The 15,982-nt window shown below is 41.1% G+C and overlaps 1 protein-coding gene across 5 annotated transcripts in view; it reads left to right on the forward strand.

Annotated features, from left to right (window-relative positions):
- The window catches only part of SYNE1 (spectrin repeat containing nuclear envelope protein 1), a 413,129-nt gene extending 401,814 nt beyond the window's left edge, over positions 1-11,315 (forward strand). For 4 of the 5 annotated variants that reach the window (XM_040429494.1, XM_040429495.1, XM_040429497.1 and 1 more), the window contains 4 exons: positions 3-215; positions 926-1,018; positions 1,807-1,865; positions 10,797-11,315. In XM_040429494.1, the coding sequence (XP_040285428.1) occupies positions 3-215; positions 926-1,018; positions 1,807-1,865; positions 10,797-11,037 (606 nt within the window). In that variant the 3' untranslated portion in view covers positions 11,038-11,315. The remainder of the gene's footprint in view (positions 1-2; positions 216-925; positions 1,019-1,806; positions 1,866-10,796) is intronic. The other variant, XM_040429496.1, reaches the window with a different exon arrangement.
- The last annotated feature ends 4,667 nt before the right edge of the window (positions 11,316-15,982 follow it).

Here is a 15,982-nt window from a genome sequence, read left to right on the forward strand (position 1 = left end):
AGCAAATCAAGCGCGAGCTGCTTGAATCTCAGCTAAAGGTGGCATCTCTACAAGACATGTCCTGCCAGCTACTTGTCAATGCAGAGGGCAAGGATTGTCTTGAAGCCAAAGAGAAGGTGCATGTCATTGGGAACCGACTCAAAGTGCTCTTAAAGAAAGTGACCCAGCACATCAAACAAATAGAGAAAATCTTGGACATTTCCAGCAGTCAGCTGGTAAGTTTCTTGGGTTTATTACAAATGATAAAGATGAATGAAGGTTATTTATAAGTGAGTTGGTGATAATATAGCATGTTGTTTGGAACGGGAAGCAGGTGGTAATATTACCTTGCTATGAATACTTTAGGTGTCCCAAGAAAAATGTTTGTACTTAATTAAGCAACAGTACTAGCACTAGTGTGTCACTAGTAGAAATTCCCGACAAATATGTAAAGAGGATATGCAAATGAGCTCTTAACAAGCTCTGCCACTAACGCCACCAGATGTAAGGCAGCTATCCTATAAGGCAATGTTCAACATTTTAAACAGACTTTGAGACCTGACAGATAATAATTTTGCCAGCATCTCATCTGCAGACAGCTATTTCGGGATGATTGCCCCTCATCAAAGCAAAGAGTTCTGGCTTATCTATGTGAGAGGCCCAGGTCAGGATTTGGGGGATACTATATCGCCTTATAAAAAAGCACCTAAATGGCGTGAGGAGACTTAGGCCAGGCGGAGGAGGCTATATATTATTAAGGAGAGCGCCTAATATGTACATATACTGTATAATATGTACCAATATGTGCATATTGTCATTCCATTGTTGCTTAAAGTATGATATATAATAATAATATAATAATTAATAAATATTTAGCAAGAAATACCTTGGTAATTGTTTTTATTTCAGATGCTAAAACATTATTTATTTATTTTTTTACAACTAGGAGTTGTCCTCATGGTCTTCTGCAGATGAGTTAGATACTTCTGGATCCCTTAGTCCTGTGTCGGGCAGAAGTACCCCGAGTAGGGAGAGAACGGTAATGTAACCATAGCGTCCATATAGGAAGATGTAAAAAATCTGTAGATTACACCAGGCAAAGCCTTCACTACAAAACCCGCTAGGAAGGGCAGTGAACACATCCCACATTTCCGAGAACTGTTTACACTGCAATGTTCAGTTCTCCTGGCTCCCTGACATTTGCCTCCTGCATGACATAAAGAAAAAATACTTCTTCTGGGATTATTTTGGCCTATCCCTTATAATTCTGTTAAATTATATTTTAATTGGTTCTTGGTGGTTTTGGGACTTTGGAATTCATTTATACTTTAGTTAAATAACACCTGTCCTTATAAACTATATGATCTTTTTAACTGATTTTCTCCATTCATCCCTATAGGTCCTAGTAATAAATTGTCAAGGAAAACTGGTTTTTCAGATTTTAAACTCAAAGTAATTACTAAAGAAAATTTTGTAAAGGGGATTTTTAATTTCCATAGCGCTTTTTGCAACCATATTTAATTAATACAGAAACCTTATAAAAAATTGCACTTACAGATAATAGGGAATTTTCTATATTTATATTGTGTATATTTTATCCTTTATTTCCTCTCTATATGTGCCATGTTGTATTCTTCTAGAATTGTAGCTTTGGATTCAAAATTGAAAAACCAGTTTCTTTATCTCCCGGGTATTGGTCACCTCATGTGATTTTTATTTTCCTTTGCTGCACTTTTCATTTTGTTGATTTTCTGTTCACCGGTAGCTTGTCTTTTTTTGCCTGGACTGAACATTCTTCTTTCTTTACCCCCTGTTCATTGCAAACAGCCACGGGGCAAATGTAATGTCTCACAGCCTGGACCCTCTGTCAACAACCCACCTAGCAGGTACCTTATTCTCCTGGTTTCCGCATTCTACTCTAGAACACAGAGGATGGTAGAACAAGCCCATCATGCTTGGTTGAGAACTTTAACCCTAGTTCTCAGAAAGACATCTTCTAACTGGATTGCCACTATTTTATAGCTATCCTGCGCCTCAGAAGAGGCAGGTTACTAAGTATGGAGCAAACTTTTATCATCCTCTTTATTTCTAGATCTCAGTTTGAGGCTCTGTTCCATACGGTTTGGAACCAGTGTCAGAATGGACTGTCCATTTTGTGGGCATTTGTAATCCTCATTATAAGAATAGCTTGGTCCATAGATTTGATGACACTTCTATTTCTTTTTTCTGCTAACCTTACTAATCCCTACTAGCACACTTCTCAAACTTTTTCAAAATGTTTCCACACTTTTGACCACAAGAGTGTAGAATTGCTGCGGTAGCTTTTGCATTCCATATTGTTTTAGTAAGTTTTTCATCTCTGCATAAAAAGCTTCTGTATTTTGTTGCTTTTATTCTGTGTGCTTCTGTCTTTTTTTATTTTATTTTCTGCATTAGTCTCTTTACTCCTATTACTTCAGTCCCCAAACAGTTACTTTTATAAAGTTTAAGCAAAAGAACAAACTTCATAACAAACACAATGAAATTCCCCTCTTAATTAAAGTAATCCAATATAAGTATACAAAGGCTTACAAAGTCCAGCATACCTGAAAATATAGTGGACTAGAAGTGTTAGACGCATCCCAATGTCAAATTAGGTACATTTTGCAATAAAGACTTGTCTGTACAGTAGTTTAGAACATTCAAGATGTTGTCTTGTTCGGTCAAAAAATCATCATCTGCGGACACGCACGTTCTAGAAATGCATATTATGTTAGATATCCTATGGTGTATGGTATTGTGGAAAGTGGTCATTACCTATAGCCATATGTGATAACAGCTAAAGATATACAGTTATGGCTAGGCAAGCTGGTATATCTCAATTTAAACACTGCCAACAGAGCTATGTATTTGCTTTGATTGGTGTTAAAAAATGCAGTTTTAGGAGATTGATTAAAGGGGTTGGCCACTTTTTGGTTACAGATGACCAATGTGTTTGTAAGATGGTTATATCACACTTACTAATAAAGTCTTTGTTGAAATTCGGCACTATTTTCTATGTTTCATACGGTTTTCCCCCTTTTTGCAAAGTCTTTTGTGCTGTCCACTCAGAGGTCTTGTCCGTAAAATGGCTGCTGATGGAGGGTCATGTGACCAGGCAAATCACCTCCATGTGATGTCTCCTGCATTCAAATATACTGCACCTGCCATCTGCACTTTACTGTTGGGAGCTTAGTGCGGGTGCAGTGTGTTTCAATTGAGGAGGCTGAGTGATGTCTGGTCACATGACCCTCCATCAGCGGCCATCTTATGGACAGGACCTCTGTGTGGACAGCACAGAAGATTTGCCTAACAAGGGGGCATGGCTTATGTAATATAGTGAATGGCACAGAATATCAAGAAAGGCTTTATTAGTAATTGTGATATAGTCAACTTACATATACATTGGTCACAAGTGACCAACCCCTTTAAGCCACCAAACTGTCCATTACATAATGTAATAATAATAATGTCATTACACAAAGCTTGAAAATTACAAGTTCATTCCCCATTGAAATTCATTACTCATTGAAATGAAAGCATTTGCCTTTTGCCCATCATCTCACGCACATGGCATTATACCACAATAAATCTTTTAAACTGATTAAAAAGGAAATGGCAGTGTACCCAGTTTAAGTAAGGGGCTCCACCTTAAGACCTTTTCCCTGATAATACATGAGAGTGCTCACTTTATATAGAGACATCCCAATCAAGTTTTCACCATCAGACACATGCAGTTTGAATTATTATCGCACTAGATATATTTCCACCTCGCATATAGGCCTACATTGCAATATTACTTCAGGATCATGATTTATCATTAGACGTCAATTTCCCCAAGTAGTGATCAGCTCCTAATAGGAAATAAATGGACATGCTGATTGTGTACACATCTGATGGGACCACCTCTCGACATGTGTTCTATGGAGACTGAAGGGTAACCAGCAGGTTCACTGACAAGCTGATGAGCATGTGTTTTATTCCAGTGTGATAATAAAAGCAATGAACTATCATCTCCTTTCCAGCTCCCATTTTGCATTGCCAAACATCTGGCCCAGTGTTCGTCCTAACAGCTTTGCAGCTTTCAGCAAGGTCCACTGCCTGATAACATCCCAGCCGCAGCACTCTTCCTCTCCACCGGCACTTTTGATTAACACATCTTTTTGCAGTACAGCACAATATTCAATTTGTCATTCAGACAAGCATGGAATACAAACGAGTTGCAATTGAATAGAGAGTTTAATCAAAAGCACAAGTCAGACAGGTTGTGTTTGATGTCAGCTGCAGCAGTACCTGATAACAGAACAGGCTGTCACTGCGTTCCTGATTATTTTAAAGGCTTCTGATCAGAGAACTTTGTGTTTGATCTTGCACTGGATCAGTAAACATTGATAGACTACAGTTTGAGGCCAGACAAAATAAAGAGGTTTTACAGGATTTTTTATGACTTTGGAAAAATTTTATGCAGACCTTGTGGATTGTTTTGGCCTTGACTGTAATAACATGTAATAAATGTGGGTTCCGAGGTATTTTTATCGCCATAACTACTACTCCTAGTACCGGCTCTACTTGTTTTGAGACATAAAGAAGAAATTTATTAAGACTGGCATATTACACAAGTGTACCATTCTAAGGCCTCGCCCACATTTCCATTTTTCACTGACGCTTGCTGTCTGCATTTTCCACGGGCAGCACACGTACCCATTGATTTAAATGTGTCTGTTCACATTTCAGTATTTTTTTACTGACTGTGGGTCAGTAAAAAAATCATGGAGACATGCACTACTTTGATCCGTGATGCGGACCAAGCACGCCCATAGAAGTCTATGGGTCTGTGAAAATCACAGACACAACACAGATGGCATCCGTGGTGCATCCATTTTTTCACTGAAGCCTGATAGGAGATTCTTTGGAAATTAATTTTCAGCTGAGCAACGTCAGTGAATTGTGGTTGACACATGGATAGTAGAAACAGATACACGGACCAACCATGGATCCCTGACGGACATCTTCACAGATGGAACACGTACGCTTATTTTCACGGACGTGTCACTGACACGGAAATGTAGACGAGGCTTTAGTATGGTTTGTGGCATGTGGCTACATTTTAGCCAGATTTATCATTATGACTTTTTGCAAAAAGTGTGCTTCTTTTCCATGGCGGCATACAAAGTGATGGAACATTTCTAAGAAATATGATTAGACTTTAGACTGTGCAGCAAATTTAACAAATGGTGTCAGAAAATGTAACAAATGATATAACAAAGTAGCAAGCAGACGCTCCAAAAAAAAATGCAAGCAAAACGCTACTCCCCACTTGTGTCAGCTGCGCCACAGTTATTAAGAGGCGCATGCTTCTAATAATTGAGCTGCATCTATTCTGTGCAGGTCCACTCGCCAAAAAGGAAATCCACAACCTCAAGGGAGCTGGTGTGGATTCCTGCTATAATTCATGCCAGTGTCTTCGCATAGATTATAATAAATGTGCCGACCTAGCTATACCTGCCGTGAACTGCCCACTCTCAGGATAGGTCATCAATATCGGGCCCGCCTCCCAAAGACCCCGTAGATCAGCACTTTGAAGACACTGCGGGAGTATCGCAAGCACTGCGTTCTGTTCAGTGTTTACCTGCATGCCGTCTACCCTGTAGAGGTGCAGTGTAATTACAGCTTATTCTCCAACATTGGTGACATCCACTCTACCATTAGCTAAAATGGCACAAAACTTATTGTGCCATTTGGTTAATGGCGCCTAATAAAGAATACAGTGGGCTTATGGTTTTACCACTGAATTCATGAGGAGAATGTTCCCCTGCTTCTTCCTGCCCTCATGATTGGTGATGAATGAGCTCACGTATATCTGTTCATCACTGGTGAGAGTGGTGGGGATGGCAGGGGGCACTCTTCAGAATTGTGAATCTGTTGTATTCTTTATTAGCCAAACAACACAGTTTTTGTCTCCTTTGGGTTAATAATATAGAAGGCCTCTCTCCATGTCATGCTGTCCTTATACAGGATATCATAAGATGACTACACAGTTGGCGGAGCATAGCTTTTACAGGAGAATACAGAGCCATGTGGTGGTACCTTGCAGCAGCACACTGAGTGCTTATGGCTTCACAATCTGGAATGATATGGACTGTACACAGATTTGTCATGTGAATGAGGGCTTAGGCTGTGGTTTGTGGTTCCATCAGCCTAAGAATAGTGTGGAGTATAAATCTGAAACGGAACCATTTAACATTGTACCTCTTTGCTTAACAAAACAAGTACTCGGAACCCCGCTGCAAAAAAGTGCTACCGCCATGCAAACTTGTATTACAACCCTTTTTAATATGATACTGAACACGAACATGGTTTAAAAAGGTTTAAAAAAAAAAAAGGATCTGCAGTCTTTCAGAAACAGTGCCACATCTATCCATGTCTGGTGTTGCAGCTCAGCCCTTTTGACTTTAATTGTGCTGCTACTGATAGGAAAAACTAGATCATATCAGGATCAAAATCTACATGTGTGATCAGTTTGTTGGAAGATAAGTAAGTATAGGTGGCTGGCAAAAAAAATTCTATTCTTCCTATGAGAAAACATACACAGGAGAGAAAGCGTTCAGTCGACAGCTATGGTATATAAAGTGTATGGCCAGCTAAATAAGACTAGTTTCAGCGGCAAGGAACTTTGGCAGGCTGTTCCGGCGGGTGAACAGCCTGTAGGATCCGTGCTGTCGCTAGTGCACTCGTGCCCCCGGATTACCGCTCCGGCCTCATTGACATGTTGTAGTTGTATTCTGGCCGCCTCTCGGCATGTTTTCCGTGCTGCTGCCGGAACTCCGGCCTGCCCCCATTATAGCCAATGGGGCCGGAGCGGTAGTCCGGGGGCACACGTGCACTAGCGGGAGCACGGATCCGACAGGCTGTTCACCCGCCGGAACAACCTGTCGGAGTTCTTGCCGCTAGTGTGAAAGTACCCTAAAGCTGGATGTTCACCTGAGATAACTGTTGGCTGAAGATAAATCTAATGTATATGGCCAGCTTCTGACAGATAAGTTGTTAGGGTCCATTCACACGTCCGCAACTTTGTTCCGCATTTGCGAACCCATTCATTTCTATGGGGCCGCACGATGTGCTGCCCGGATCTGGAATTGCGGATCCGCACTTCCGGGTCCTCAATTCCGATCCCGAAAAAATTTGAAAATTGGGGACAAGAATAGGCATTTTCTATTAAGTGCCAGCGATGTGCGGTCCACAAAATTCGGAACGCACATCGCCGATGTCCGTGTTTTGTGGATCCGCAAAACACACACGGACGTGTGAATGGACCCTTAGAGACTCACTACCTGACAACGGCTGGCAATCCAACTGTCAAATGACTCTGGTCAAAACGGCATTGATTGCAGAGGGGGCAGAGGCTGCTTAGCTGCATTGAAGCTACATCATCTTAAAGGGTTTCTATCACTTCGTTTCACCTATTTAGCTTTCAGACACTAGCGATCCGCTAGTGTCTGCTTTATCTAACCATCCTAATATAAGAGCTTATTGTCCTGCCGTTTAGCTAAAAAAAGAACTTATATAGATATGCAAATGAGCCTCTAGGTGCTATGGGGGCGTGATTAGCACCTAGAGGCTCCGTCTACCTTAACAAACTGCCGCCGCCCAGCGCGTCCCTCCAGCCCGCCCATCTCCAGCTGAAGCGATCCTCTCCGTGCGCGTCTCTGTTCTGCGCATGCGCAGTGAATGTCTGATCGCTTCCCTGCTCAGACATCTCCACTGCGCCTGCGCCGATGACGTCATAGTGCTCCGAGGAACAGGCGCAGTGGAGATGTCTGAGCAGGGAAGCATCAGACATTCACTGCGCATGCGCAGAACAGAGACGCGCACGGAGAGGATCGCTTCAGCTGGAGATGGGCGGGCTGGAGGGACGCGCTGGGCGGCGGCAGTTTGTTAAGGTAGACGGAGCCTCTAGGTGCTAATCACGCCCCCATAGCACCTAGAGGCTCATTTGCATATCTATATAAGTTCTTTTTTTAGCTAAACGGCAGGACAATAAGCTCTTATATTAGGATGGTTAGATAAAGCAGACACTAGCGGATCGCTAGTGTCTGAAAGCTAAATAGGTGAAACAAAGTGATAGAAACCCTTTAAGTTGCGGTATTAATCAGATTTTGCCAAAAAATAAATGTAGTTAAAATTCATTATTCCACTGTGTGCTATTATATAATGATTTGTGTTGACAGAGTATCTTTAGAGCACACCTAGTGTGTATACAGAGCATAGGTATGAATGTTTGAAGGTTTATTGCATTATTAGAAATGAATATACTGGGTGCTACCTATCTATGGTAAAGTGACAGAATACACAGATACTGGAATATGTATATTGAGATACAATTTGTTCTTGACAGTATTTTTTTTTTTTTATGTAGCGTTATGAAAAATCTAATCTGAGATTGCTAATGACCTATTTTTTCCAGTCCTTTATTATCACAGACACATGTAGACAGCAGTTAGACCATTTGAAATGTGGGCTTTTTAACATTTATCTTTGTAAATGCTTACTGCTTTTTTTGATTACAGATAATCAAATCCAAAGTTTAGAGTGTACAAAGAAATACACGCACTATCAATTACAGTTTTGTAAAAGAAGTACTAATAGTCTTTTTTATATAATGCAGTTCAACTATAATGCAGGCAACAATTTTATCTCATCAGAAGAAGAGAAGAAAACAAACTGAATAAGAAATAAACCTTATTTTTATATGGGCTAATTGTTATTTTAATAACTGTTCATCTGGCGTAACATTAGCATTTAATGGAATGTTTAGAAAAATTTGAGAAGATGGAATTCATTTGGATTTTGCAAAAAAAATTAAAAAAAATAATGCAGTACTGTTCCTCATGAGGGGCTGGCACAGAAGTTGTGGACATAGGGACTTAATGTATAAGAGACACTTCACTCACAGAGTTTATACAGCTATTTGTAGCAATCCCTTCACTTTGCCTTTGCATTAGTTTTGATTATTATTCTCCATTGAACATCCATTTATATGCTCTGCCACTCCAACTTTATGGAAGTTACAGAAAAAGCCTACTGAGATCATCTAAAAAGTCAAAATTCAACGTTTTCGACTTATGCATACATGAATAGTATAAGTGAATATAAGAAACTTTGTAATACCTTATTAGAGAAAAAAGTCCTTTTCTTCCTCTAGGAGCATTCTACCTCCTATCTCCATAGACTGCTATAGGCAATATTTTTGTCCCTGTCTTTTTAAGCTCCTTTTTTTTTCTCTGATCTGTCTCACTACAGCTTACTTCTCCTCAAAACCCCACTGTCCGTAGACTTCTATGGACAGCATGTAATATGATCATTCAGCGAGACGATAGCAGTCTGGTCTAGATGGACTTAGCAGAGAATGTTAGTTTGGGTGCACAAAGAAACATTTTTCTCTGATAAGATATATTACAAACTTTCTTTTATTCACCTGTCTTATGGATGTAGGCAAATTTTTTTGAATTGGCAGTCACTCTTGTTCGCCATATGCATTATATTAGATTAAAGGGGTTGTCCACCATTTCTTTTTTGTTAGTTCTTCATGGGCAGGCCTACAAAGGGCTTAAATGATCCCTGCTGCTGGGTCCCAGCTCCTTTGCTGTCCAGCCTCGGCTGCCTTGCCGTGTTCGTCTGCTTTGAAGCTGCTACTGGCAGCATCAGTGGCCTGCTCCCTTTGCACCATGTGATTAGGTCATGTGATGCAAGGGGGGCAGGTCACTTGGCTGCAACAGGATCAAAGTGGATGTTGAGAGTGGGGGACTTAAGTGAGGCAGCCACAGCTGGGGAGCGAAGGAGCCAAGACCTAGTGGTGGGGAGCAGGCCTGCCTATAAGAGGGGCTTTAAATCCCCCCCATGTCAATATGCCCAGTCTCAGGGAGAAAATTTGCTGCCAGAGGTGTTTTGATGGAGCCTTAATACCTTCTCTTCTGTTTGTCAACAGCTGCTATATATGCAACTCCTTGCAGAAAGCGGTTGACAGTAGCAAATAGCATTGCCATCTACTAATCTACTAAAAGACTAGTGGCACATATTGCCAAAGTACCTTCAGCATATGTTAGAAATGAAGTTGGTTGCCGGTACCCAGGGAGGTAATTAAGAATGTGAGCTTTTATTCACAATACACTTATATTTATATAGTTCAAAACATATCCTGCGATATAACCAATATGGGCTAAATGTATGGCAAAATATTGACTCATGACGTACTTTTTATAGGTTAGCTTGCGGATAACATTTCATGGCAGCATTGAAAAGTGTACTTCACCATCATCTCAGTACGGCAAATACAATAGATGTTTTTATTTCAGTTCCACCTGCATACTTGTATACCATAAATGTATTTCCCATATAAGGCGTCTATAGAGACCAAGGCAGGTATTGATTTATATTGTGTATACATGTGGGCACAAGTGGCAGATATGTTGATTTTTGTCTCATTGAAAGTATAAAAGTATTTGATTATTAAGTAGGATAATAGGTTTACTCGATGGCTATTGATCCAGTGCAAGATTCTAACTGTATATAAATCAAGATATTTTTTTCTTATATTTAGAATATACAATTCTATATATTTATAATAATCCAATCCAATTTTACAGAATGTGCGTTTTGCACTTATGAAGAAATGTACTAAATCTGTAGCATATAAGTATGTACTATAGAGTAGGCACTTCGCTATAGAATTCCTTTAGTTTATTCAACGGTGGTTGAATAAACTGTTGCTTTACACTCATTGTCTTAACTTTGTTCATCAGGTCCAAAGACGGTGGCTCAGGTTCCTGCCATTCTGATGCCAGTGTGGTTCAAGGACACCAGTCATTCTTTCTACGGGTTTTGCGAGCCGCCTTGCCACTTCAACTTCTTCTGCTGCTTTTAATTGGTCTTGCTTGTCTTGTACCAATGACTGAAGAAGACTACAGCTGCACCTTGTCCAATAATTTTGCGCGGTCTTTTCACCCGATGCTCAGATATACCAATGGGCCACCGCCTATATGAATACCCTGTTAAATGGAAATCACTGTGGAATATATACATTAGCTGTTGCCAGCTTTTAATTGCACTTATCATGGCAGCTTTACTTTCCTGAAGTAACCTTTGAGCATAAAACCGATACTGTATAGGTGACAAGATATTGTGGACCAGAAACTAAAGTTATACTGAAAAGGTGACATAAGTATTGACCCCCAGAAGACTATGCATAGACAACATCTCTATAATAACTGTAAGATTCTGTTCTGTAATCCCCCTTTGAGCATTATCAGTATTGGACAAAAGAAATCTATAACTATGAAGCTATTTTAGAGGCTTGTAATATAAAATTTTAAATAGCTTATATGGCAAATATTTTTTTACTTTTCCCTGTTGCATTTTTGGTTTACGGGCTTTCTGTGTGTTGGTATATGGAGGGAAGCATGAAATCACTGAAAACTGTAGCTCAAGTATGAAGGATGTACAAATGAATAGCACTTTTGGGCTAATAAACTGGATGTAAGAAATAAAATCATGATTCCAGAATAATCAAAGAAATGTTAAAGAAATAGAAAATATTATTTATGTATGTACAGTTTGCTAAGCCAAGTTCTGTTTGTATTGATTTCTTTCAATTATAGATACTGTAAAATATTATAGTGTCTGTGTCTTGCTTTTATTATAAGTTGCGTGCCTCTATTGACTAATCTATGGCCATTTTAGCATGCTACATTGGGTTTGTTTGTAATGTAGATTATCTCTTACCCCATTTTCCACTAATTTTAGTTTGTTTAAAACATACAATGTTCAAAAAAATCTCATTGCTGCCTGAAAACCTAAAGCCGACCTAAAGGCAACAGAGAAGTCACTGTACTTTTCACATTCCCCAGCTGATTTGCTGTATATTTCAGTCTCTTTTGCAGCAATGTATGGTGATGTATTCCATTAATTAAACAACACTCCAGCAAAAAAAGGCCTATATAGTACAGCACAGGCATTATTAAAGAATTAGGCCTCATGCTCACGGCTGTTGCTAGGCGGTGCCCGTATTGTGGCCCTCAAACAGCGGTTCCGCAGTATACAGGCCCAGGTTGTGTGCACACCGCATCACTGATGCAGACCCATTCCCTTGAATGGATCTGCAATCCGGAAGGTATCGTGCGGAACAGAGACACAGAACCCCATGGAAGCACTACGGAGCACTTTCGTGGAGTTTCTCTACATGCCTCTTCACCACACGGATGTTGCCCATGTATTGGGACCGCAAATTGTGGTCCCCAATGCACGGAACAGCCGATCAACAACTGTGTATATGAGGCCTTATGTAGAGGATATTGTATATGCCTTGTGTATACCTGTTTAGTTTACCCAGTTGCTTGTGGTGTGGCATTTATGACCTGTCTGCCATCTTGATTCTTGACAGCGAATCTGCATTACATAGACATACACTGGAGATTTTGCACACTGATATTACAGACAGGGGATTTTTAAAACTCTGCAATTAATAAATGGACCAATCTATTATATCAATGGACTCCTGGTACCTAGGACAAGGCTGAAATCATTTCTTAAGCAGCATTCTATACATGATGGACATACAGAGTGTGACGGACCCCCAGTATTCAGGAAGAGTATGTCCGCTTCTGTATTCTTCCTTACTCAGGAGATATTTCAAACCGCTGATCTGTAGCTCCCAGTTTCCCCAGTCACTGGTCAAGACTCAGTGTAGGTGAAACAAAAATCTCCTTTATTGAGCAACTGCACAAACTTAAATACAGAAATTGAGACCAGATAAAACTAAAATCCCATGACATCCCCCTTCCCCTCCCCAGACATTCTGTCTGCACCACACCACAGGGGTCCACCTGCTAATAGCTCAAGACAGCTCTAGCAAGAGCCTGGCCAGAATGGCATTGTTTTGAGTTCCTTCAGAGTACAATGAGAGATAGCGAGCTGGGGGAGGGGTGCTGAGAGTCACCCAACACCAATACACATGTAACTCTTCACCAGGAGCAAAGATGGTAGAGCAGGATGGGATTGGGAAGTGTCTACAAGCTGCCGGAGGGGGGGGGGGGGGGGGGTTATAGGTGATGATGTAATCCTGTTGGAATCGGGAAGCCAGCAGTACAAGAGAGACTAACAAATGACTGGTGGTCAGTCTAGTGGTCATGTGACATTACTGCCAATAATGAAAGGGTTCAAAACATATGGATGCAACTTCACTAGAATATTGCTAATGAGTTATCATTATATTAAAAAATTGTCAGTTTGTGTTTTTATTTCAATCAGATAAAATATTCTTAAAGAATACCTGACATTTCCAATGACTTTTTAAAAAGAGTTGCCATACATATATACGAGTCATAGCACTATATCTAACAATTGTAATTTGTGTATCTGTCGTTTTTTAGCAGTCATATGGAGACAGCAGATTATGTCAAAATTACCATATAGGACATTATAGAGAAGTCTCCAACTCGGCCAGATATATGGGATGAAAAAATAAATAAATTCCAATTGACGGGCCACCTTCATTTCAGATATAATACAATTATAGTTGTATACATAGCATACTCACATAGTGGACTGTGAGTTGTATACCCACAGTCCACACAGGATCCCCGCTCTTCTGTGTTACAAGCGTGTAATATCTACATATATCACATGCACAGCACATACAGTACGTGTGTCACACTCCCCTGAGCTTCACCCGAGAATGAGGCCAAGAACTCCCCTGGTTGTGAGAACAGTGGGATGAGAGAAGTGTCACTACCTTTTTGCAGTCCCCATATGAGCCTCCAAAATTAATACAGACTCCCAGACCCCAGAATTAATGCAGACTAAAATTAACAGACCCCAAAATTAATACAGACCCCCAAAACTAATACAGGATAACTCCTGACTAACTCCATACTAGACCCCAAAATTAATGCCGATTGCAGATCAGCCCCCAAATTCATACAGACCCCAGGTTAAACCCCAAATCAGCCCCCCCCCTCCCCATTCATACAGACCCCATATCAGCCCACAAATTCATACAAACCACAGATTAAACCACATATCGGCTCTCAATTTCACTCAGATCCCAGAAAAGAACCCAATATATTCAGATACCAAGTTTATAGACCTCAGATCAGACCCCAAATTTACACAAATCCCAGATAAGACCCTACATTTGCATAGACCCAGATCAGACCCACATTTATACAGATCTCAGATCAGACCCTAAATTTATACAGACCAGAAATCAGATCCCAAATCAACCCTAGTTCAGATGCCAAATTTACACAGACCCCAAATCAGACTGCTGCTGCCCCCTATAACCCCAACCTACCCCCCCCCCCCCATCTTCTAAATGCAGTCCTCAGAGAATATAAAAAAAAAAATGCTCACCTCTTCTGCCACTCTTTGTCTTCAGCACAACACTTTGTCATGGTGCCAGTGCTTCACTGCATCCTGACTACATCCTGAAGCTGTATGCATTCATGACCTAGTGCAACGCCGTCGCTGGGTAGAGGACCAGGGAGCAGTCAGTAATGCCAGTGCATCGCTAGCAGTCCCGTACTCACCGCTACCTGCACCTGTACTCAGGGGCATTGCTAGGTTAAAACATTCGGGGCCTGGGCCCCAGATGTTTTGTCCCAGGTCCCGAATGTACTGCCTGCCAGATAGATACAACTGTATTGCCGTCCTCAGGACGGGAATACAATTGAATCGAATGCACTGCAAGAGCTGAAGGACCTGTGATGACATCACAGTCATGTAATCAGTACTAAATGCAGTGGTTGAGAAGGTCCTTCGATGATGTCACCATCATATAAGGGTACTATCACACTAGCGTTTTTTGTTTTCCGGTATTGAGTTCCGTCACAGGAGCACAATACCAGAAAAAAACTCATCAGTTTTATCCTAATGCATTCTGAATGGAGAGCATTCCGTTCAGGATGCATCAGTCCCTTTTACGTTTTTTGGATGGAGAAAATATCGCAGCATGCTGCAGTTTTATCTTCAGCCAAAAATACTGAACACTTGCCGAATCCGGCATTAATTTACATTGAAGTGGATTAGTGCCAGATCTGGCTTTTTGGTATGCGCATGCGCAGACCTTTATAAATGCAAAAAAAAAATTTGACCGGATCCGTTTTTCCAGATGACACCGGAGATATGGATACGGTATTGCAATGTATTTGTCAGGCGGATCCGCTTCCGGATCCGTCTGACAAATGCCATCAGATTGCGTCCGGATTGCCGGTGACGGAACTACCTGCCGGAAACCTCTGCCGCAAGTGTGAAAGTACCCTAACCAGTGCAGCGAGGACAGCGCTCAGCAGTGAATAGGAAAAGTCCTGGGGAAGAAGCTGTGGTGAGGTCTGCTACATGAGGAGAGGTAAGTGAAGGGATAGATTTTCAGTGTGAGGCAGAGTAATGCTGGGAGTTGTGGTTATTTAACTGGGACTGTATGTTAGGGCTGAAGGGAGGGATGTTATTTACATGGGACTGTATGTTGGAGTGGGGTGGAGTCATGTTATTTACATGGGACTGAATGTTGAGGGGGTGATTTTATTTACATAGAATGAATGTTGGAGATGGCTGGGGCAGGGTAATGTCATTTGCATGGGACTGTATGTTAAAGGTAGCTGTGGGATGAAGTGATGTTATTTACATGGGACTGCATGTTGGATGTGGCTAGGGAGGGGGTGATGTTATTTTCATGGGACGGTATGTTGAAGGCAACTGGGGAGGGGGTGATGCTATTTGCATGGGACTGTGTATTGGAGGGGCTGAATCTTTTGAGACCCTAGCAACGCCACTGTCTGTACTAATGAGCACTCCCACAACAGTAGCGCTCATTAGTTAAAAGTACACTATAGAATTTGCGCAACAGCTCTAGGGAAGAGTGGCAGATAACTGCCTTAGGGGCCACATGTATTCTGTGGGCTGCGTGTTTGAGACCCCTGACTTAATGGGATTC

The sequence above is a fragment of the Bufo bufo genome, chromosome 4 (genome assembly GCF_905171765.1).
Source record: "Bufo bufo chromosome 4, aBufBuf1.1, whole genome shotgun sequence".
Taxonomy (NCBI): Eukaryota; Metazoa; Chordata; class Amphibia; order Anura; family Bufonidae; genus Bufo; species Bufo bufo.